This window comes from Pleurodeles waltl, chromosome 3_1 (genome assembly GCF_031143425.1).
Source record: "Pleurodeles waltl isolate 20211129_DDA chromosome 3_1, aPleWal1.hap1.20221129, whole genome shotgun sequence".
Taxonomy (NCBI): domain Eukaryota; kingdom Metazoa; phylum Chordata; class Amphibia; order Caudata; family Salamandridae; genus Pleurodeles; species Pleurodeles waltl.
Genome location: NC_090440.1, coordinates 971,015,552 through 971,037,547, shown reverse-complemented (window position 1 = coordinate 971,037,547; position 21,996 = coordinate 971,015,552). Strand labels below are relative to the sequence as shown.

Below are 21,996 nucleotides of genomic sequence, written 5' to 3'. Positions count from 1 at the left end.
TATTAACTCTCATCTGCTTTCCCTAACCTTCAAAAATGTCTGCCACTCATTTTAAGAGTATACATCAATATGGGTAGTTCCAGAACTGATGATTGTTTCTTTCTGTGTTTTTCCTTACAGCAACATCAAGAGAGAGAACGTGGAAAACTCAACCCCAGGCCAGGGAAGGTGAGGAGAAAATTAAGTACTGCAGACATTTATGCCATAACCCACATCAGGTGTTAAGACTCCTTACACATTGGGCTGGTCTATCAGGTGCTTGGATATTTCCAAGTGGGAAATCCCTTAACCCAGGGAGCAGTTTCCATACTGCATCAACCGGGGAGGCTGGCAGAGGCTGGAAAGAGAAGGTCAGGGACAGTCTGGAGGCAGAGAGTGTGAGGAAGAGGATAGATGTTGGAGGAGATAGGAGAACTATGGGGTGTTGATAGAAGTGAAGAAAAGCAGGGAAGAAATTGAAGGCAGAGAGTGGGCATGGGAAAGGAGTGCAAGGCAAGAGCATGCTGGGACCATAGGACAGAAACGTAGGAGTATGAGACGGTGGAAGAGGAGAAGTGATGGTGTCTTAGTGTTGTTTCAGACTTCCTGCCCCCACGTTCACCTTTACGGCACCCTCGCATTGATGAGACATGAACCTATTCCCAGGCTTCAACAAAAGACAGCAAACTTGGAAATTATTCTTGTGTCCAATCCAGTCCTCACAGAATAACTCAACACTTGAGAGTGTTTAGTGGCTGCTAGCTTTTTAAGGGGCTACAAAGTTACAGCTTCATCCCGTTCAGTGCAGCAAAAAGAATGCCTAGCTATTTTCAGAGTAGGCCAAAATAGTATCTACCAATTAAAAAAAACAAATGCACACATTAAAAAGTGACAAGGGATCCCGAGTGTCGTCTGGGACCTTGGGTAAGCTTATGTGTAAAGAACAGTGGTCTCATTGATTTCCAAATCAGTGTACAAATACATCAAATGATCAATGTATTCAAATGTATATAAAAACGTTAAACAAATGTCACAGCAGTGTATGTGTGTGTTAAGAAACATACTCGCTGCTTTCATACAGGTGATGCACCCTTGTGCCAATGCATGATCAAGAGTGCATATCAAGTAAGAACAACATGGCCCATTTTATTCTTATGTACAATCAAATTTGGTCCTTAGAACTAGCTGACGAAGCTTTGGTCCCTTAGACAGATAGGAGGATCTTCATCAGGACTCTAAAAATACATGAACCAGAGAAAAGTAGAAGATGGACACTAATCAAACATTGCTGGAGGCACCAATGGGCTCAATTCAGCTATACATATGCAAGGATTGTATAGACCACCAAAGTTGTAAAAAATTGCCAGTGTGGGATAATGTGGATGGGGAGGAGTGGGACTCTTCTAGAATGCAAACAGGCCCCAGAAGAGAGAGTAACACAAGATCTTCCTGGACAGCAGACAATATGCTTAAAAGAAGAGCTGAGTGAAGTTGTATGGGTGTGCTCCAAAAGATGGCTGGAGGAGAGCGCACACTCATACTGGGGGCTTTTTCACATAATGCAACAATCTGAATACCTGAAACTGACCTTCTCGTGAGCAAGGGAATTGATCAGAAAGAATACAAAGTTCGGTCTGCTGTAGTACCCAATTGTCAAATCTATCACCTCCAGAGACACTGAAGGGGGCACTTCCAAGGAGCAGAACGACCACTTGTCAACCTCTCCCAACTACTGAAAGCAATCTGATCTAATCCGATTCAAACGTCTTCCCTAATCAGACAGATATACTCCTCTGGATGAAAAGAAGTGAGTAATTGTATCTCAGAACACCGTACACCTGCAATGATAAGCAGTAAGAGACAATCAGCACTTTGCAGACAGCTGGCAATCACTTTACCCCATAAGAAAGTAAATCTACTTGTGATTGTTTAGCCTTTAGAGTCCCAATGATCCCAACAATATCCATATTGCATATGAGAACAGCTATCACAGCATAGTTTCATCACAGATGCAGACTTTTAAAATGTATTTAAAAGTTTTAAAAAATATAAAAAAACACCTTTAGAGCTACTTTAAGGAATGATTGTGAAACACATTGACAATCTGCTCAAAATAATACACTTAGGTTTTACAACACGTTTTAAGAACATTTTTTATCTTCTAGAAGCTTTATAAAATTATTCGCTGATTTCCATTCTTAAAAGAAGTATGTTAATTTGCCCAATAATTTCATTCATGAAGACCAGAGTATCTAAATATTAAAGCTTCAACTTGATGGTAAATTGTTTTTCCTGAGAGTCGGACTGAAGACTTCTAGACAGTACAGGTGGCACTGCTTTGTAGAAGGGCTGTCTAATATCAGTTGAGGAATGACTGACCCAGGCCTGAATTGTAGGCTAACAACTGGCTATGTAAGCCAGCTTCAGTTGACTTCATCATATGCAAATTTATCTCAAGTAAATACCTTGAAAATCGGAAAATCTGGTGGATCTAGCCTGTTTGACCTACATTGAATCCCACTCATCAATATATAGAAATCATTGTTGGGCGTTCTTAGACATGGGCGATCCTGAATTTCATTACCACAGGTCCTCTGCATTTTACATTGAAAGAGAGTTTCTTCTCTTCATTCGGTTCCTCATCCTCAACTTGTGACCGTGTGAGATACATTTTCAATCAATAATGCTATGCAGAATAGAATATTATTCTAGAAGTATGTGCAAAGCATAATCAAACATCCGTTTGCCTCCATAATCCAGTTGATAGTCATGGGTTTTCCTTATTTCCTCTCAGCAAACCCAAATTAAGGAGAGGTTCAAGTGAGCCCCTTTAATAAGCAGACTCTGATCTTCAAAGTGTGCACCCTTGCTTTTGGTAATACCCCGCAGCTGTCTTTTCGAGTTTGACTGTTTAGAATACTTCAGTACTCTCAAAACTAGTTCCTCTGGTAGAAAGCATTGTATGGATCTCTTTTCAGCTCAGTACCAATTAAGTTCATTTGAGCTGTGGGTAACAGGCACTGTCCGCTGATAAATCTGGCAATGCCTGGAAAGTGGGCTTCAGGTACTCCTGGTTGGTCTGCTCAGTCAGATATCTACAATTCAATGACATGATCTCCCGCATTTCCTTATAATGTAGATATGGTTGATCCTTGCCTTCTCTGCTGGAAGTTGTATCTGGGATAGAGATATGAGATGAGCAGGATATAGTATTTTCTAATAGACTATTAGAAGACTTGTGATGTTGCCAAGTGTCCAGTTTTATAAATTTGTTGTTTCAAAATATGTTGACAGCAAGAAGACTTCCTGATAACCCTTTCTCTGTTTGTGGGGTGCCCTCCTTTCCCCTGCTTCCTCTGGGGTGTGCACATTAGAGACACTCCTCACTACCCAGGTCACTCTACTGGTTTATCATCAAATTTCTCTCTCAGCGCGAGACTCTTGGTATGAGCCCTGCCTCGGGGGCTGAAGGCCTGTCTGCTCATCTCCTCTCTTGGCTCCAGGGCACTGTCACTTATGTTGTCAACATTAACTTATCTGCCGGTGACACTGAGCCTCATACCTTCTGCACTTGCACCTTGATGGGAGCGGTAGTATCTGGGTCAGCAACTGCTCCTCCCCTGCCTCTGGGTTAAGAATGTTCAAGTGGGCCTCACCCTCTCATCACTGCACTTGTTATTGTTTCACTGACCCCTCTAGCCTGCAAGCTGTAGTTCATGTACCAACCTAGTTGTGGGTGGAACAGGGCTGAACTGGTGTCAGTGCAGACAACTGTTTGTCAGAGTGAGCTACCCCTATAGTTCCTCAGTCGTCAACTACAACCCACCAGAGCCATACCCTGTATGTACGTTCATGGACAACCCATGGTTATTCATTGTTATTCATGATTCAGCTACACTTCAAGCATGGTCTCGTTCTGTTTTTGACCATTAGATTAATATTGCTAAGTATGCTAGATTTTTTTAACTGACCACTAATTATACAAACTTCATTTATGTTTATTGCAGGTAAATAAATGATTTTGGGCATCCTAAAACCCTGTCTTGACTCTGGCTTCTAGGAGTGGAGTTGGACACCTATGAGTTTTTATTACAATGCCACTGATTTGTTTGAACACATGAATCCTCGATGGTAGCTATACAGATAGTTTGTTTGCATGTCAGAATATAAAGGGCAGCAATATCGTAGTGAAACAAGTGTTGCATCCTATATATCTAGAATCTTAATATCATGAAGATAAGTGTATATGTGTAAATATTGATTTGCTATTCCTAAGTCCACATCCATAAACCTTGAAGATGTATATGCATTATCAATATACAAATATGTGGAATTAAGTATAATATTCCTATACCTTAGTGATGTTTTGGCCACGATATTTTTGTAGTATGATATTTTGCTAACAGTGTTATAGCATCATGCTAACTACTTCATATCACTTCTAAATACCCAGTCCAGCATCACCAAGAATGAGGATCCCAGAATAAATTTTTTCCTGAGGATGCTTGTTGTTCGTTCCCCAAATCCGCATCACTGACAGTGAGGATTCCAGAATGTGTGCGTATATGAGAATGCTTACTTCTCTTTCCCCAGTCCTCCATCATCGACAATGAAGATTCCAGAATGCATGCTTATTTGACGATGCTTGGTTCTGGTTCCCCATTCCTGTATCACCTTCAGTGAGGATTCCAGAAGCTATGTTTATTAGAGGATGCCTGGTTCTTGTTCCCTAACCCTGCATCACTGACAATAAGGATTACATAATATGGGGGCATGGCCAAAATGGTGGCCTCATTGGATGCCTTCTAACGAGCTCCATGGACGACCTGTAAGAAATCCACCATATATCCAGAACATCCAGTGCTGTCTTTGCTGAACAGTTATCAGAGCCCCTCCTGTGATACCAGTCTGCAGTCCTACCCATTTCCAGACCCCAGGTGGTGAGGTTTGCGACCGAGCAACACCGAGGGCGCGGTCGGCCTGGTGTGTGGCCTGAGCTAAGGAATACTGACACCCGCCTGAAGATTGGGGGATTGGGATCCCGGTAATGACAGCAGGCACCTCGGGCAATGAGGATACCTGGGCCCTAATATTATCACTGAAACTTCATTGAAGGAGCACCATTGGACCTGGCGAGTGGTCCCTGGTGTCTCCAAGACTGGAGCGCAAGCAGACTTGCATGGCTGCCATTTAACCGCCGTCCTCAACACACACGAGCCTCCTCGCCCAGGTATGCAATGCATTGCTGCTTTTAGTCCTCCACACTCCTCTGTGACTAAAATAGAGGTCGCCTACCGCGGGACAGCGGGCCCTCTGCTACATGATTTGGAGAGGCGGAGGCGGAGGTTTGAGTGCCCAGTGGTTGCGGGGCCCGCTGCTTTGCTTCCCGAACCGGCCTGAGTTCACATCGGCCCGTCAGCTGGGAAAAATGAGCTCTGCCTAACCAAACAGAACGGAAAGACATTGGGAAGAGGTGAAGGGCTATAGTACCTGCACCTACTCACACTACGTCATACGATGTTGCAGGGAGCCCCCACTAGTTTGGAATTGATTATACCTAATTGAGACACCCGTGCCTGGGGATCAAGACTTCACCATTTGCTATAAATACATTTGCCAGGTGGTGATCGCCCCACAAACAGCAACCAGGCCAGGGGGTTGAGGCTGCAAGCAAGGCCTGCAACGTGGCAGCTTTGACACTATTGACACCTGGATGCCCACAACACTGCAAGTAGACCGCTTTCCCAGTAGGCGTTACTAGCTGCTCATTAGAAGAGGACTAACAATTGTCCCACCTGTCGCCAGGACTAACTCACATAGGCCCCTTGGAGGTGCATGAGAATTGTGGCCTTGGGTGGCACTAGTACTTCCTGTTAGGAGCTTTGCTGCTCCAGCCTGTGCCTTGGACCTGGCCACCTCTGGCTGAACGACATGGAGAGACCTCATTTCCTGGGGGGAGGGGCAGAGGTGTCACTGCTGGGACAATCAGCGAGGCACATCCCCCTACTATCACTTGGCCCCATTGCTAGGAGGCCTCTACAGAACGTAACAACCTTCCACCTAATGAGACCATCCAGTGCACAAACAGGCGACACCTGACCAACACCGGGCAGCCAGGGTGCCCAGTTGCTGAGACGAGCCACAACGCCACGCTCACGCAGATCAATAACAGCCATCGCCTGTGATCCACTGTTCTCCTGGCCAAGTGGAACTGGGCTTGCAGCTGTCTTGTTGATCTATTAAAGCTGCTCCCAAATCCTGGGGCTCTCACACTGTGTGGCCTACGCTTTTGAGGGCGGATTGCAGCTCCTGTATATCCGGCAGTGCACCTTGGAGCCATGAATAACCAACAATCAACATGGTGAAACCAAAAACCAACAAATCACTCCCACAAGACGGTAGCGACTCATCTACCCCACCTCCACATCAATGGACTGCACTCTAGACACACTGCGCCATTTAGAGGCCACATTATGTACTCATTCCACTCAATTCGACAAAGTCCTACAAGCCATTTTAGGCACCAAAACCTTGCTGGAAGCCCGGACAGATACTGTATCACTGGATGTGAATTTATTGAAGGCAGACCACTGCAAGTTATCAGAAAGGATCTATGAAACAGAATCTGCTGTAGATGGGATGAAGCCCACGGTGAAAGAGCTGCAGGAGCAGTTACAAAAAATGGGGGCTGAAGTATCTAACTTACACCACAGAACGGAAGATGCGGAGGGGCGCTCCTAGCATAATAATATTTGCCTGCTGGGTTTTCGAAATTATGATCTGAAGGCCCCAGTGTTGAGCTGTTCCTTGAAGAATGGCCGATGAAGATGGTGTTGGCCGATAAAGTACCAAAATTCTTCTCTATAGAAAGGGTGCACCGGACACCTGGCAGACTTCCTCCCCAGGGTGCCTAGCCGCATCCCATTATTGGGTGTCTGCTTAATTACCGAGACTTATTGCTCCAGCAGTTCTGCACTAAGGGTCCCTTGCACTTTGAGAATGCATTGATCATGGCATACCCTGATTTTACGATGGAGGTGCAGCGCCGTCAGAGCTCCTACTAGAAAGTTAAGCAGCGCCTATGTGAACTGAACTTTAAATACGCACTTCTCCTTCCTGCAAAACTTTGAGTTATTGATAGTGAGAGGACCCATGTGTTCATATCACCAAAGGACACATGGACTTGGTTACACGCCAAAAGATTGATGCAAGCCACAACAGGGAAATTGAGTGCTGGTGACTGGCTGGTTCCCAAGCCTCAATGTCGAAAGTGTCAGATAATCACCTTGAAGCCACCCCGAGACCTAGTGGCAGCAGAGCAATCAGGCACGTTATCCGAGGCCTCCCAGCACAGAACAAATTCATTTGCACTACTAATTGTAGATAGCCCATCGACCTCTGGCTCAGAAACTGGGGGCTCATCGCCTTTGTTGACAGATATCCTGAAGGCCCGCAGATCACACTGAGGTCTCCAGATGATGGAGGACCGTACAGGGGTGACCCTGTCAGCCTTGTGTACTGGTGAGCCCAAGCATTTCAATGGTAAGCTGAGAACTTTGGGCATGCTTTGTGGAGACTGATGTGCTCTGAGCCCTACCATGGGACAACCAGTGGTTAATCCCTCACAGAGTAAGACTCCAGTGAAAACATTTTCTGCCTTATGTATAATGCTGTAATTCTGAGGTTTTAGATGTGGGGCAACTGGCTGGGGACTCACGAGGTACATGATCTAGGGAGAGGTTTGATTATTACATCACAGACATTAGGTCGACTCATAGGATGGCGAGTAAGATGATCCAACCAGGTTGGACTCCTGTAGGGTCCACAATTCCTCTAGAAGTAAACCACATCAGCAGGGGGGAATGGATGCCACTTCATCTAACACAGGCCTACAATATGATTGTACTGAACACTGAGACCTTCACGGTTGCATACTTTCACTTGATCTACTCCAACAGACTGTTCTGCATGGATATGAATATGTTACAGGCATTTCTTAGTTGAATTGTTTGAGTGATTTTGGCATGGAGCCGGAAGGTGCTCAGGCCGGGGAGAGGGGAGTTGTTTCTCACCATTGTTTAACTGTTCTTTTCTATCTGGCTGGTTGGTTGGGTTGGAGGGAAGGGAAGGCTAGTGGGATATCAGGTGGACGATGGGGACATTGGGAGTCCCATTATATTCACTTGATACTCATGGCCACCACATTTAATGCTTTCACTTGGCATCCCCCTCCAGGATATATTCTTACCACAGCCATGTGCACTTGTCTTTTCTCCAGGAGACTCACCTCACCATAGGAGAGCCTGACAAAGTAATCAGACTATGGAGCAGGCAGGTATATGGTACTGGATATTCAGCTTATGCCCGGGGGTTCCTTAGTTGGATCACTCCAGAGGTGCCATTTGTCAAGTCTAGTGTTCTAGTTGATTAGGAGGACCACTATGTGGTCCTGTAAGGAACCCTGGATGAACACTCCTTCTCCATAGTATCCCTTTATGTGCACAATACTACCCAAGGTGCGTTCTTTGATTCCCTCTCCCCAACCATGTTGCTAGACCCGCAGTCTCCAGGTTGTAGGAGGGTAACTTTAATTGCATACACAACACTGATGTAGACTGATCGGTACCCCCACTTCCTGGCACACCAGGTGTGCAGGCGACCAAGCACTTACAGTGGTGGTCCAGGTTGTCCACTTTGCATGACATCTGGTGCCTGGGGCACCCTGTAGAGACGGAATATTCTTATCATACTCCGGGCCATCAGGTTCACACTCGATTAGACTACACTACCCCTTTTGCAATACATACTGCTGGCCTCTCATACGTGGCTCTGAATACCTGGGCAGAAACCTTTCGGAACACAGCCTGCTCCATGTTGCGTTCCAGTGGGTTGGAGCATGGGAGACAAGGGCTCCTATCCCAATTTGACAGCTCCGCACAGAATCCCTGCACAACATGGCCTATAAAGACACAATAGCCATGCATATTTCCAAGTATTTTGAGGAGACAACAGGGTCGTGGGGTTCCATGGGCTAGAGTGAGACTTCATGAAGGCTGTTGTGAGGGGGCATCGTATCGCCAAGACATGGGGCGTTAAGTCATCTCCTACTCATAATGTGCTAGCACTAGAGACTCGCTTGCGGACCATGGAGCTTGTGGCGGTGGTGATACCCGAAGCACGCCCTCACTTGGCGGACTTGCAGAGGTAAAGTGACTGTGATTTAGGCTATAAGTCATTTCTAGGCTGCCAACACATGGATGGTGACAAAGCAGGGCACATGCTGGCTTGGTTACTTCAATCAGAAACCTCCAGGACACTGGTGGGCACAAAACGCAAAAATGTGGGGCGCATGAGAAATACTCAAACAGACATCAATAAAGTGTTTGCCCAATACTACAAGATCTTGTACTCTCCCCCTCAGCAACCCCCCTCGGCACAGGTGCAGGATTATCTGTGAGCAATAGCACTTCCCCGCCTGTCCTGCTACAGTTGCTGGACCTGGAGCAACCTCTTCAGATAGAGGAGATTAACCTTGCTATCCACCAAATGGCACGCGGCAAGGTACTGATGGGTTTCCTGTGCCACTCTTGCACCACGTCTACTGAAGGTCTACTGCGTAGCACATAAACGGCGAGTTTTACCAAGCTCTCTACATGAGGCCCTCATAGTGGTGCTCCTGAAACCAGAAAGAGATCCCCTGGGGGTGAGCTCATATCGACCATTTTCAGTGTTGAACATTGACTACAAAATCTAAAGTAAGATCCTTGCGAACAGGTTGCTTCCAACACTTGACTTCCTTGTCCACTCAGACCAATGTGGATTTGTGCCTCATAGGTGACGCATTATAACATTTGGCGCCTCTGCCACATCATGGATTTGAAGTTCAAGGGAGGCCGAGCTCCCGGTGGTGGTGCCTCTGGAATTTGAGAAAGTGTGTGACACGTTGAGCTGCTCCTACTTACTGCAGGTGCTGGAGGCAACTGGGATGGGTTCTAACTTCCTAGGTTGGATCAAACTTTTATACACCACCACACAGGTGGAGTCCGTACTGGTCATCAAATCTCGCACTCATTCCCTATCAGTAGAAGGACCCTCCAATGGTGTTCTTTATCCCCTCTAGCCCAGGAGCCGCTGACAGCCCTGCTACATGCTAGAGGTCCTGACTGGGGCATCAGAGTGGGACCAGATTGACATGCTGTGTCCCTGTATGCAGAGGATGTGCTCGTATATCTACAGGATCAGGTCTCAACATTAATGGCCCTTTACGACCTATTAGACCATTTCGGAGAGATGGCTGGTCTCAAGGTCAACTGGGGTAAATTCTGTATCTTCCACTTACACCAGATTGAACCGGAACACTGAGTAACACCAGAAAGTAGGGAAGTGGGGCATTAATGTTTATCATACAGAGAGGAATTTGCTTGATGGCAATGATGGTAAGGCCTTCACCTTGATTGGCCAATCCAAGAACTTTTGTACATGACTACCCCAAAGCACTGTAACCTGCTTTGGGTGAATGTTTGTTAAAGCTGAAATCCTCTATCTTGGTGTTTCCATTTAATAAGATGGTTTTCAAGCCACACAACTTTTTTCCCATGGATGTGTATTTACTGGCTAATTTATGGATCTCCACTTCCTGCAGCAATCTACGCATTCCCTTTTAGAATTTACCGCCCTAGCTGCTTGAATAGTTTACTATCTTGATTGTGCCAAAAGGTGGGGTCTGTTTTTTGGGAAGTGAGATTGCTGCCTCTCAAGCACTTGCCCGATGCCAAATACTGAGTATATTCGATGATGGCTACTATCCAGATTGGCATCATGGATTAGGGACACTTTAATCACTAATATTGGTGTCATTATTCGAATTTGTGCACAGCCCTCTAAGCTGATTGGCTAATTCCTTTACAGAAGAACATAAACTGATGATGCACCAATTCACCATCGGTGCATACACTAGGATATCCATAGCACTGTCAGATTTCCAAATTTCTTTAGTCCAGCTATGTAAATATTTAGGAGTGGTGCTACCATCTCAAACTGAATTAGTTCATGCATGGATAAAAAGTGGAAGCATCACGACTTAGGTTCAGTAGTACACATTATCCACACTATGTTTTGGACAAGGGCCCTTTCCATGTAGGGTTCCACAAATTTCACTTATCCAAAAAATATACTCACCACCTCAGCATCCCCTGCACAGAGGCATTATGTGATAGCCATAAATCTGCCTATTCCACTCTGAGAACAATAATGGCAGTGTTGCCAGGATTCCTGGTACTTGTAGTCATCATATTAAATTTCATAATATAAACATACCCACCAATAAACAATCTTAATGCAAAAAAGGAATTATGGATGGGCGAAAGGCTGTGTTATTTAGTGCACTCATACTGTTCTCTTCCATGATGAACGAAGGGATTTAAGTGGGGCAAGTTCTGCAAGTGCTCAGCCCTGGAGGTAAAAAGATACAGGTATTTAAACAGGTTTGTACCTGGCTTTAAAGTCACGTCCTAAGTTTGCAATCAGAAACACTAACTTCTTTCTAGACTTGTATGCAAGAGCCTTCGAGTTCTCCAAGTCACAAATATAGTGCCTGTTACATTGCACATGATTCACAACATTTTGCATGGTAAATGGGTCTACACACAGACTGGGCCACATTCTCGACCTAGACTTTTCAAATTCAACGAGTCTTCTAGTTAACAATCCCGTGCCTCTAATATGGTCTGACCGTTTTGCCATTCCCTTCCAGGTCTGTGTTGCCAATTTCATACCAATAACTGTCTCCCGACAGGTGGTAAGATCTATGAAATGGGCAAGGGTAACCACAGCAAACTTTACTCATGCCTTGACCAGGTCTCGCCCAAGCCTAGATAAATGTGTTGACACAGTGAATGCTCAGTTGGGGGATTGGATATTGCGGACTCTTAATCAAATTGGACCCTGGACTGATTTTACCGTTAAGCGATCTAAACTGACAGTTGAATTGTTCAATGAGAAACTATTAACCTTAAAAAAGAGTTGTAAACACCTAGAGCGCTTTTGGTGCAGGAGATCTCATCCCACTTATAAGGCGAACTATCAACTGGCCCTGAAGGAATATCAGAAATGCATAAATGCGACTCGTCATACCTTTTATGCTGATAGAATCGGAGCAGGGCAGAACTCTGCACAGGAAGTGTTCTCAATTGTAAAATCTGTCTTCAATGGATCATGTATCAGCGACGGTACCACTTTCAGAGGACTGCTGTAATGTGTAGTGCAGTTTTTTGCTGTAAAAGTCGCATCCATCTACTCTTCCTTGTCTGAGGCGGCCAGAATAATTATTTTAAGACTTGTAGGGTTCCCTGTCTCTGGAAGCATGCTTTGGTTATGCCCCTGTTGAAGAAAACTGGCTTGGATTCATCTAAACCAGGAAATATCAGGCCAATCTCACCAATCCAGCTTCCCTCTAAGGTGGCTGAAAAATGGGTGAATCAGCAACTGATGGGCGCTATCGATATGAAATTTTCTCCATAGAACGCAATCCGGTTTTCACGCTGCCCATAGTCCTGCGTCAGTGTTATTTATAACATCTGAGTCGGTTAGTCGAATTGCAGATGGGGGCGCTACAGTAGCGGGCTGGTATTAGATCTTAGCGTGGCTTTTCATACCATGACCACAGTATTCTACTGGAATGTCTGTGGAAATGTGGGGTCGGGAATAAAGCCCTGCAGTGGATAGCCTCCTTCCTGCAAGATAGATCCTTTTAGTGATGACAAAACCGTTTGAATCTCCAGTTTTTTCCTTCCAGCACGGAATACCTCAGGGCTCTTCCTAGAGACCTACATTATTCATCCTTTATAAGCGTTCCCTGGCGGACGTCACCCAGCATCATGGTTTTAATATTATTTCGTACACCGATGATACTCAATTGATCTTCACTGTGTTTAGAAACTACTGAGTTTGCCGCATGTTTACAGGCTTGCCTTGTGGAGGTGCCCAGTGGATGGACATGAGCTGCCTTAAGCTTAACTCTGGGAAGACAGAGGTGCTTACTGTTGGGAACCAGCCTTCTCTCTGGTCTTCTGCTCGGTGGCTTGAAGCACTTGGTCCTCTGCCTCCCCCAAACCAACAGTCAAGAACCTGGGTATAGTGTTTGATGCTAAGTTGACTTTTGATAACCAGATTACTCTGCTAGCCGGCAAGTGTTTTGGGATTCTAAAAGTCCTTAGTAAAATCCTCAGATTTCTTCCTGCAGCAGGTAGGAAGACAGTGGTCCAGACCTCGGTTATTTCAAGGGCGGTCTATTGTACACATTCTTTATGTGGGAGTAATCTGTTCTCGGTTGGTGAGACTTCAGCGGGTGCAGAAGGCGGCCGCTCGGCTGCTTTTGAACATTCCTAGGCGATCCTCCTTGGGTTCAGCTTTGGTCAAACTGCACTGGCTGCCACTGGAAAAACGGATTACCTTTAAAGCTATGTGTTTTTGTCATAGGATCATGCGAAATAAAGGGCCGTACTGCCTGTGTCAGTTTCTGAAACCTTAGTTCCTGTGAGGAGCAAAAGATCTACAAACTCTTTCCGGGCAGCAGGCCCAGGGTAAAAAAAGGACACAGATGGGAGGCGGTTCTTTCAGGATCCTAGCAGCAAAGCGTTGGAATGCCTTGCCTTTTTCCAGTTAGACAGGAATCCTTGGAACTATCGTTCTGGAAAAAGTTAAAAACACGGTGGTTCAAGTGAGCGTAGTAAAGAGGCGTCCCTGGATATAGGCTTTAGCAGGATAATGACTTACTGTTACCTAGAACTGGGACACTCCGTTTTGAGTAGCCATGCGCTCTATAAATCATTTATTATTTATTTATTTACTTTATAGAAATATTTTATTTTCCCAGGTGTTGTGTTTCTGAAGGTATGTTTGCAGCTTGAGTCTTGGTTTGCAAGAGTCCTGGTAAGCCACTTGATTCACCTTTAGGTGAGTTTTTGGTGTGGGAAGATGTTCATGATGGAACCAAATGAGAGTTTAGGAGGTGAGACTGAAGCCAGTGTGAGTCAAAAAGGTGTTCTGACTGCATACCCATCCAGTTCTTGGCCTCTCTGCAGAGCGCTCAAACAAATAGTCATATATGTGCTAACTGTAATTACGATTCTGTGAGAATGTACGAAGCAGACACAATGTTTAGGAAATATGGACAGTGCCAATGGAAAAGCAAGTATAGAGTGTGTGTAAGAGCGAAAGAGCTTGGATAGGGAAGTGGAGAAGTGAGTGAAAAGAAAGCAGTCATGAAGAGGAAGGAGATGCAGTATGGGATATGTAGATGGAGGGACGTTAGAATGATATGTGTGGAGAAAAAGAGTGTAAGTGAATAAAATAGAGAGGAAGATCGCATAGGAATGCGATGTGAAAGGAGTTGTAACTCATAAAAATAAGCACCAACAAGGTTTGCTAAGCCACCAGGTCTGACTTGATTAGGTGTATGTGATCAATGTGTGATATATTTGGATACACTAGAAGAAAACACATAATCACAGCCAAATAATGGTGGCATACGTGTCAAGTACAAGATTCTAATTCACATATTTAAGCCACAACCATAAATACACAGACCACACATCTAATAATTAATTTGTAGTTATGCGTTTTTGGCCACACCCTCTAGGCGTCCATCCACCTTCTTCATCCCACTTCAAATGCTTACATATTGCAGTTTATAATTCCTCCAGATATCGATGGATCAAGAGGATGCCATGGATGCCATGGAAGGAGGAAGCCCTGTGTTGCTCAGCCTTTCAACGTGGCTTTCTTACTGTCTTGTCTCCCAGTAAGTGATCAGATCTCTCTCTCCTTCATTTGCTCCTCAGATGGTGATCTTCTCAGAGCCTGGCCTTCAGGGTGACCAGCACGAGATCTGGGGTGATGTCTGTGATGCTACCGTCCTTGAGCTGCCCAGCGCCATCTCTATACGGGTGATCCGTGGTGGGTGAGTAAGGGAAGAGTGAAGGTGGGAGGTTGCTGAGTGAGTGGGAGATAGGTCTCTGGTGGGAGTGATGTCCGTGGTGGGTGAAAGATGGGTACATGTGATCTTGGGTTTGTGAGTGGCAGGAGTGATATCACAACTGAGAGAGTGAATAAAGATTGTGTCTTTACATGGTGCGTCATGTGAATGTGATGCTTGGCTGGGTTTGAAGGGGCTGATGTCAATGGTGTGTGAATGGTGACTATGTGGTGCCTTTGGTTTGTGAGTGAGTGAAAGTGATGTCCATCGTGGGTGAGTAATTAGAAGTGATATCACTACTGAGGGACTGAGTGAGAGGGAATTGTTTTCCTTTGGTGGTGTATTGGGTGATGGAATCCTTGGTTATTAATTGAGGAGGTAAATAGGTCTCAGAAGGTGAGTAGTGCTGGTGGGGAGCAGAGGGTCTAGTGTTCCCCCTTGCGAATAGTCTGCAGTGACCAGTGAATCAAGAACACTGTTCATTCACTGGTCAGTTGCGTATGAGTAGAAGGGATGTTACAAGGATAAATAAGGCTTAGCTGATCTCTTTAGAGTACGTGCTAGCTGCACTTACCTGATGTCTAGGGGTCACATAAGAGCTGTGCACACTCCTCTCTGGTCTGTGGAGATTGTTGGAAATTCATCTGGCGGGCTAAAGCGAGAGAGTGGCCGAATATGCTTAAGGCTAAGGTCAAGACCCACAAAAGCATGTCATGGTAACGTACACCAAACATTTCTTACAAGTATCCTTGCCTTGCCTTTGGATACCATGGCCAAAGTTGACACCTTCCTCTTATAGATTGTTTTTGTGAGGCGCAAAACACTACTTAAAATGGATACACAGTTATGGCACACTGCTCGGTTTCAACAACACACAATCAATTAAAGAATGATACAACGAAGACCCTTGTTAAGTGGCCAGGTAAATGGGCTGGATTTTCCAATCACCCGAATTACCTATATTTGGGGTACGGGTAACTTTGTGACATATTCCTAGGGTTTGGGAGTAGGAACCAGGTGGCAATGAAGACTGGATCCCCCATTATGTGCTGGATCCTAAGGGTTTCCTTAGAAATGAGGAATTACTGCATGGATCAGTAATTCCGGGTCCGATTCCCCTGTTAATTCCTCATTATGGGCCAGACTTTCACTCGTAGATCGTCTGGATGAAATTTAAGAGACCCGTGGTTTCCCGAAGATCTCATAATTCCGATTGAGCAGGTAACAGTAGTCAATCCATTAGGCTACACATTTGTGAATTGTTAAGATAAACTATTAAAGCGTCTGTTTTGGATGCAAGCTGTTCTAACAATGTACTATGCAGTTTCAAATTCGAAGCACATGAGAACTTAATTTTGAAAATAGTCCTTTCCATTAGACCGACATGGGACCAGTATTATTTCCCAAAGGGCTGGCTGGGCTCGGAAAGGTCAAATACGATGGTAGAAGCAGGCTGACTGACTCACTGTGGTGATGTTGCTCTCTTTCTAATATGTATGCTGGGGCTTTAGCCTACAGCGGGGCCTACGCACCTTTCCAAGCTGCAACGTCCCTTTGTTGCTTCTTCTGTAGCCGGGTGAAAATGGCGCCATGAGCTAGGCCTGAACAGCACGCGAGCATTACGCTTTCTCGCGCTGACTGCCAAGAAACTCGGCCTCAGACACACCACATGTCTACTGGGTGTGCGCACAAGCCCTTCTCTCCTCTTGTCCGCAGTTAAGGTAAAGGAAGATAGGCACAACCCTGAACCCCAACTTTCAGGAGAATCTGAATGCAGTCTCTGGGCTCTCTTGGGCCCCTCGAATTGAGCTAGCAAGGCTACAAAAGCAAAGGGTCCTCACCTACCTAATCAGTGTAAATAGCTCCTCCACAGCCCAAAGCTGGCAAGCGCTACACTTTGGTAGCCATCCTCCTTGCCAGATATTAGCATTGATTCTTCCAAAACTGGAGGAAGGCAGACAAAGCCCAAAACCTGTCTCTATGTTCCCTGGATAGATGATATATTCAAGAGACTTTTTGTAACCTGTCATATGCTGTGATCTAAAAACATAACCTGAATACTTATCACATTTATGAGGTTCATTGCAAAATACATGACGCTTCTCATTCATATTTCACTCTGCACCTAAGGACATTGAAAAAGCTACCATCATTAACATAAACACCTCACTTGAAAGGGATTGATATGTTTTTTCCTGTGCTTTTAGAAGTAGCACTTTGTTGTGCAAAAGCAGGCAGGCAGGCAGATCTCATACACAAGACGTTATTGTACGGCAGAATGAATGCCATATACAATCATCATAGAGGTTGTGCATTGCATTTCAATGAGGCATCTGAGCAAAATGTCTCAGTTGCAATCGCTGATAACTAGGTACAATGGCTGATATACACATTGAGCTGAGTGAGCAATGTTCAGGGTCATTGGAATTATGCAATTGTGCAGCCGTGGAGTACTTTACATAAATCTATATTTGCCGCATTTGCACATAATCCGTCATCTCCTGCATAGTCTGCAGATTTTAGTCCAAAAAAAGTGTAAAAGGCTCAAGGGTGTAAGAGTTACTTAAAACGCTGTGATATGTGTTGCTGCGCAGTATAAAGCTCTTTGCAAAGCTTGACTGGTCAACTTGCTGTTGCTTATTGATACATATATATATATAAATATTTATATATGTATATATGTATATATATGGTGCAACCAATGTCCAGACAGTGCTAACGTGTAAAAATTGAAAAATATTGAGGTAATACTGTCATAAAATGTGCCTCATTACGCTGCGGAATTTGTTTTCTTCTTGCCGCATAATGTACTAAACCCTGACACATAATTTGGCCCTCCCCTGATGCATAAGTCCTCTTGCCCTGGATTTCATCTCTGGTAGGGGGCGGAGTCCTGTGTGTTTAGTGAGGGCATGTAGAGATCTGAGGGTAGATCCTTGGGAGACATTAGGCTGAGTGTAGCTGAAGAGAAGACCTCTGTCACTGGGGCTGTTATGTTTCTTCAGTGAGAGGTGAGGGTGTCATAGATCTCTGAAGACTGCCTTTTGCCTGGATGCTTCATTGACCTTTGGGTATATATGCCTCTATTTTTTAAGGGTTCAGGATTGCCAAAGGGGTGAGCTTCCTGTGCTGTGGGGTTAATGCCCACTGGGAGATGAGTCCTTTGTGGTAGAGGTGAAAAAACACTTTGAGGGGATTCCTGTGTCTGGGTGTCATAAAGCGCTGGTACACTCCACCCTTGTTCTCTGACTTCAGGGACCACTCAGGGATGAAGCCCTTCTAAAGGGAGGCGGTCGGGTCTGCCAGCGTATGGGCCCCTTGTCAGGACCATTGGGTGTTGAACCCTAGTCCTCTGAGACCATTGAGCACACTCACAGGATTACTGATTGTCAGAGGATTAGTCCCTCCTCCTGAAGGTATTTGGAAAGTTGGGCCTCCAGTTCTGCAAACCTAGCGGCTGCAGGTAACTCAGGAACATTGGACCAGTTGTCCTATGAGGTGGGAGTCAGAGCTGTTTGTGAGGGTAGGCCCCATGTCTGGGAGGAAGAGACAGAGGTCTCTTGGGTGACCTCTTGACCCAGATTCATGTAATAAGGGACATATGTATCATGCATTTTTGTGGTGGCAAATGGTCCAATCGGGCAGTTTGCAACTGCAAAAATGCATTTTGATATGTATGAATACCAATTTGCGATTCGGTAACATGTTACAAAATCACAATTTGGAATTGCGAACACATATCGATTCGGTATTAGGAAGGGGTGTGTTCAGGACGTCCCTTCCTAATACCGAATCATAGCGGTATGTAGGAATGTTTTGTGACCAAACTGCGGTTGCAAAACATTCACATTATACCACCTACTTCAAATAGGTGGTGGCCCATTTACAACTTCCCGTTTGTCAGTGGTAGCAAAAACTTTTTTTAAGAGCAGGTGGGGGTCCCACGCACCACTGCCTACTCTTAAAAAAGAAAAAGAAAACTTTTCATTTGTCTTTTTTAAATGCATCCTATTTTCTTTTAAGGAAAACGGGCAGCATCTAAAAAAAAAAAAAAAAAGATTGCTTTATTTAAAAGCGTTCACAGACATGGTGGTCTGCTGAGCCCAGCAGACCACCATCCCTGTGATTTTAGCGTTTTCTAATGGATCGCAATTTGCAACCTGCCTCATTAATACTAACGAGGTAGGTTGATTTGCGATCCTTTAGGAAACAGTAAATGAAACTCATAGAGTTTCATACATTCAACTAGCAATTAATTAATTGTGATTCGCAGAGAATCGCAATTAGGTAATCACTGTTTGAAATAATGATACATCTGGTCCTAAGTGTTATGTTTCCCAATCCCTTGTGTCTCTGCAGCTGGGTCATGTACGAGAAGCCACGCTTCCAGGGCCGAAAGATCGTGCTGGAGGAGGGTGACACCGAGCTGACTGACCCTTGGGGGGATGAGGACCCAGAGGAGGAGACAATGACCCCTGTGCGCATCGGATCGCTGCGGCATGTGGTCCGGGTGAGTAGGGATGGCTGCCATCTTAGGGATAACATGGCTCACAAATATCTCTTGTTCGGCTGAGAGAAAGCTCAACAAAGTATGTGCAACATGGAGTACGTTATTGTGAAATATGATGCATTACAGTGAAATATGGTCATGGAGGATGAAATGCAGCACACTAGGGTGAAATAGCATTAAGTGAAGTTAAATAGCGCAATGGTAATACACAGAGATGTTATTGGGAAATGGGCAAGTTTGAGTGAAACAGAAGGGCGAAAGGGGAAAAGCGGTGATGGAGTGCGAAATAGGATAGTGTGTTGTAGGCCGAAAGAAGGTAAAGGGCTCAAAGACAGACCGAGTGATACATAAACCTGCAAGGCTTTTTGAAATTGTGGGTATGCCCCTCAACAGCCCGAGAGCTAATTTGCTAACATTGTGTATAGAAGTGGGTACAATCTCCTTTTTGAAAATTGAATGGTATGTAGGACAGCATTCCTCTGTCAACCCTTCACAAAGTGTGCATCCCGAAACTCATATCCAAAAGCTGAAATTTTTTCACAAACAGGCGCTGGAGCCACCTCTGCCCAGATTGCTTGTTAGTGACATCATCGTCACAGAAAGAATTATGGACTAACCAGAGGTATGTGTCGCTATGTATTGCTACACATCGCACGATTCACCATCAAGTCCAGGTGGTTTCACCGCTGGAAACCAGACACACAGAAGCCTTTTGCAGTTCTCTCCTCCAGCCCCAGAGTGGAATGCCAGCCATTCTAATTCCAAATCCACAATGGCATCTGGCACTTAAAGCACTGTAGCCCTTTCCTCCCTGTATTCTATGAAGCATCTCTTATTGGCCCACCATCAACCAATTAGAATGGCCAGACCGCACAGGACATTTTGAGCAAACTAGTTGGTTGCCAGTGAATCAGTACTTTAGAGTGCCACTTGGACTCTACCTAACATTGTAGCAAACCTGCAGTCAGAGGGCCTGGCAAGGCCCGATGGTATAAATAAAGCTTAGGTGGTCAATTGGCAATACCTATTATCTAGTGTGTCTGTCTCCCATTATTGTATGCCCTGTGCATTGCATTGTGAGTGACGTGTACCCCACTGCAAGGTGTTTAAACTGGTGATGAGGTCAGTAATGCCCCCGCATGCAAGAAACGCCTCCACTGTTGATTGAACCAAGCACAGTGCGACGCACAGAGGAACGTGCTGCAGACTCGCAGGAGGCATTCAGCCGTGTGGACAAGCTGCCAACAAGAGGTTGCAGCGCCCTGCCCACAGTTGAGAAGAGCACGGCCCTGGGCCCGAGGATGCATGCTCGCAGTGTGCCCCTCCCGGCACACACTTCCTAGCGCCTGCGCGAGCTGCGAGGCCCACAGCATTGAGACGGCTGCTGCAGCCCCAACACGATACCGGCTGGTCCACCTAGCAGCAGCCCGCAACACTGCACCCAACCAGGCCGCTGGTACTCACCAGCAGAAGGGGAATAACATATAAAGGAAACAGGCAAAAAATTACAAATTGCACCCAGAAAAGACCATATAAAACAAAAAAAGGAAGAAAGGGAAAAAACGTAAATGAGAGACTTACAAAAAAAAGAAGGTGAACGTTGATGAAAAGAGACAAAGAGAGACCGACAACGTGGGCCTGAATCTCTTGCAGACCTCACAAGGAAGGCCCAGACACTGTAGGGCATTAGGAGAAAAATAAAAGAAGAAGAACATATATGCCCAGCAACAAGACACACTGCCCCCTGCACCTCAGCAGTGTGCGCATGCATCTGTCACAACACTGCCACCCTTTAGTAAGCTGGTAGACCCTGCAACAGCTGCCCCACCCTGGCTCCAATGGATAGACGCCTCAAACAGCACCTTCATGCCACACGTGAGACAGATGGAGCAGTAAAGAGATCCATGATGCACCACCTGGGCAGCACAGAGTTGTATGATATATTCGAACATCTCCCCAACACATGAAGAGACAATTACTTCGATGCTGCTGTGGCAGCCCTAAATCAACAATTTGACCACCCAACTTAACCCTGAATACGAAAGGTCCAAAATAAACAGGCTCCCCGGCAAACTGAAGATGAATCTGTAGACGTGTTCTCTACACACCTACACAAACTAGCAAGTACCTTTACTGACATTGACCAGCCAGATGAAATCAGGGCCCAACTGATCCAAGGCTACTGGTCATCTGCCCTACGAAAACTCATACTTCACCAACCAGGCATCACCTTAAACAATATCCTGATATTGGCGAGAACCCACAAGCTGGTAGATAGCAAGGCCGAAAACATGGAGGTGGCACTTGCAAGAGGTGCGCCTCATTCGAACACAAGAGCAGTCAAAGTCAAGGAAGAGGAAGAGGAAATCAATGCCACCCAATGCTGCCCCCCCTGCCCACACACATCACCTACTCCCAAACAATCAAAGAAAGAGTGCAGGAACTATGGGTTGATGCACCGAATGCCCAACGTGTGCCCAGCACAAGGAAAATTGTGCTTGAAATACGCATGCATGAACCATTTCGCCAAGGT

At 45.4% G+C, this 21,996-nt stretch overlaps 1 protein-coding gene across 1 annotated transcript in view; it reads left to right on the top strand.

Annotated features, from left to right (window-relative positions):
• Positions 1-21,996, top strand: part of CRYBG2 (crystallin beta-gamma domain containing 2) — a 332,393-nt gene that overhangs the window by 252,749 nt on the left and 57,648 nt on the right. Inside the window, exons 5-7 of the mRNA XM_069224031.1 lie at positions 121-168; positions 14,820-14,938; positions 19,313-19,463. Of these exons, the coding sequence (XP_069080132.1) occupies positions 121-168; positions 14,820-14,938; positions 19,313-19,463 (318 nt within the window). The remainder of the gene's footprint in view (positions 1-120; positions 169-14,819; positions 14,939-19,312; positions 19,464-21,996) is intronic.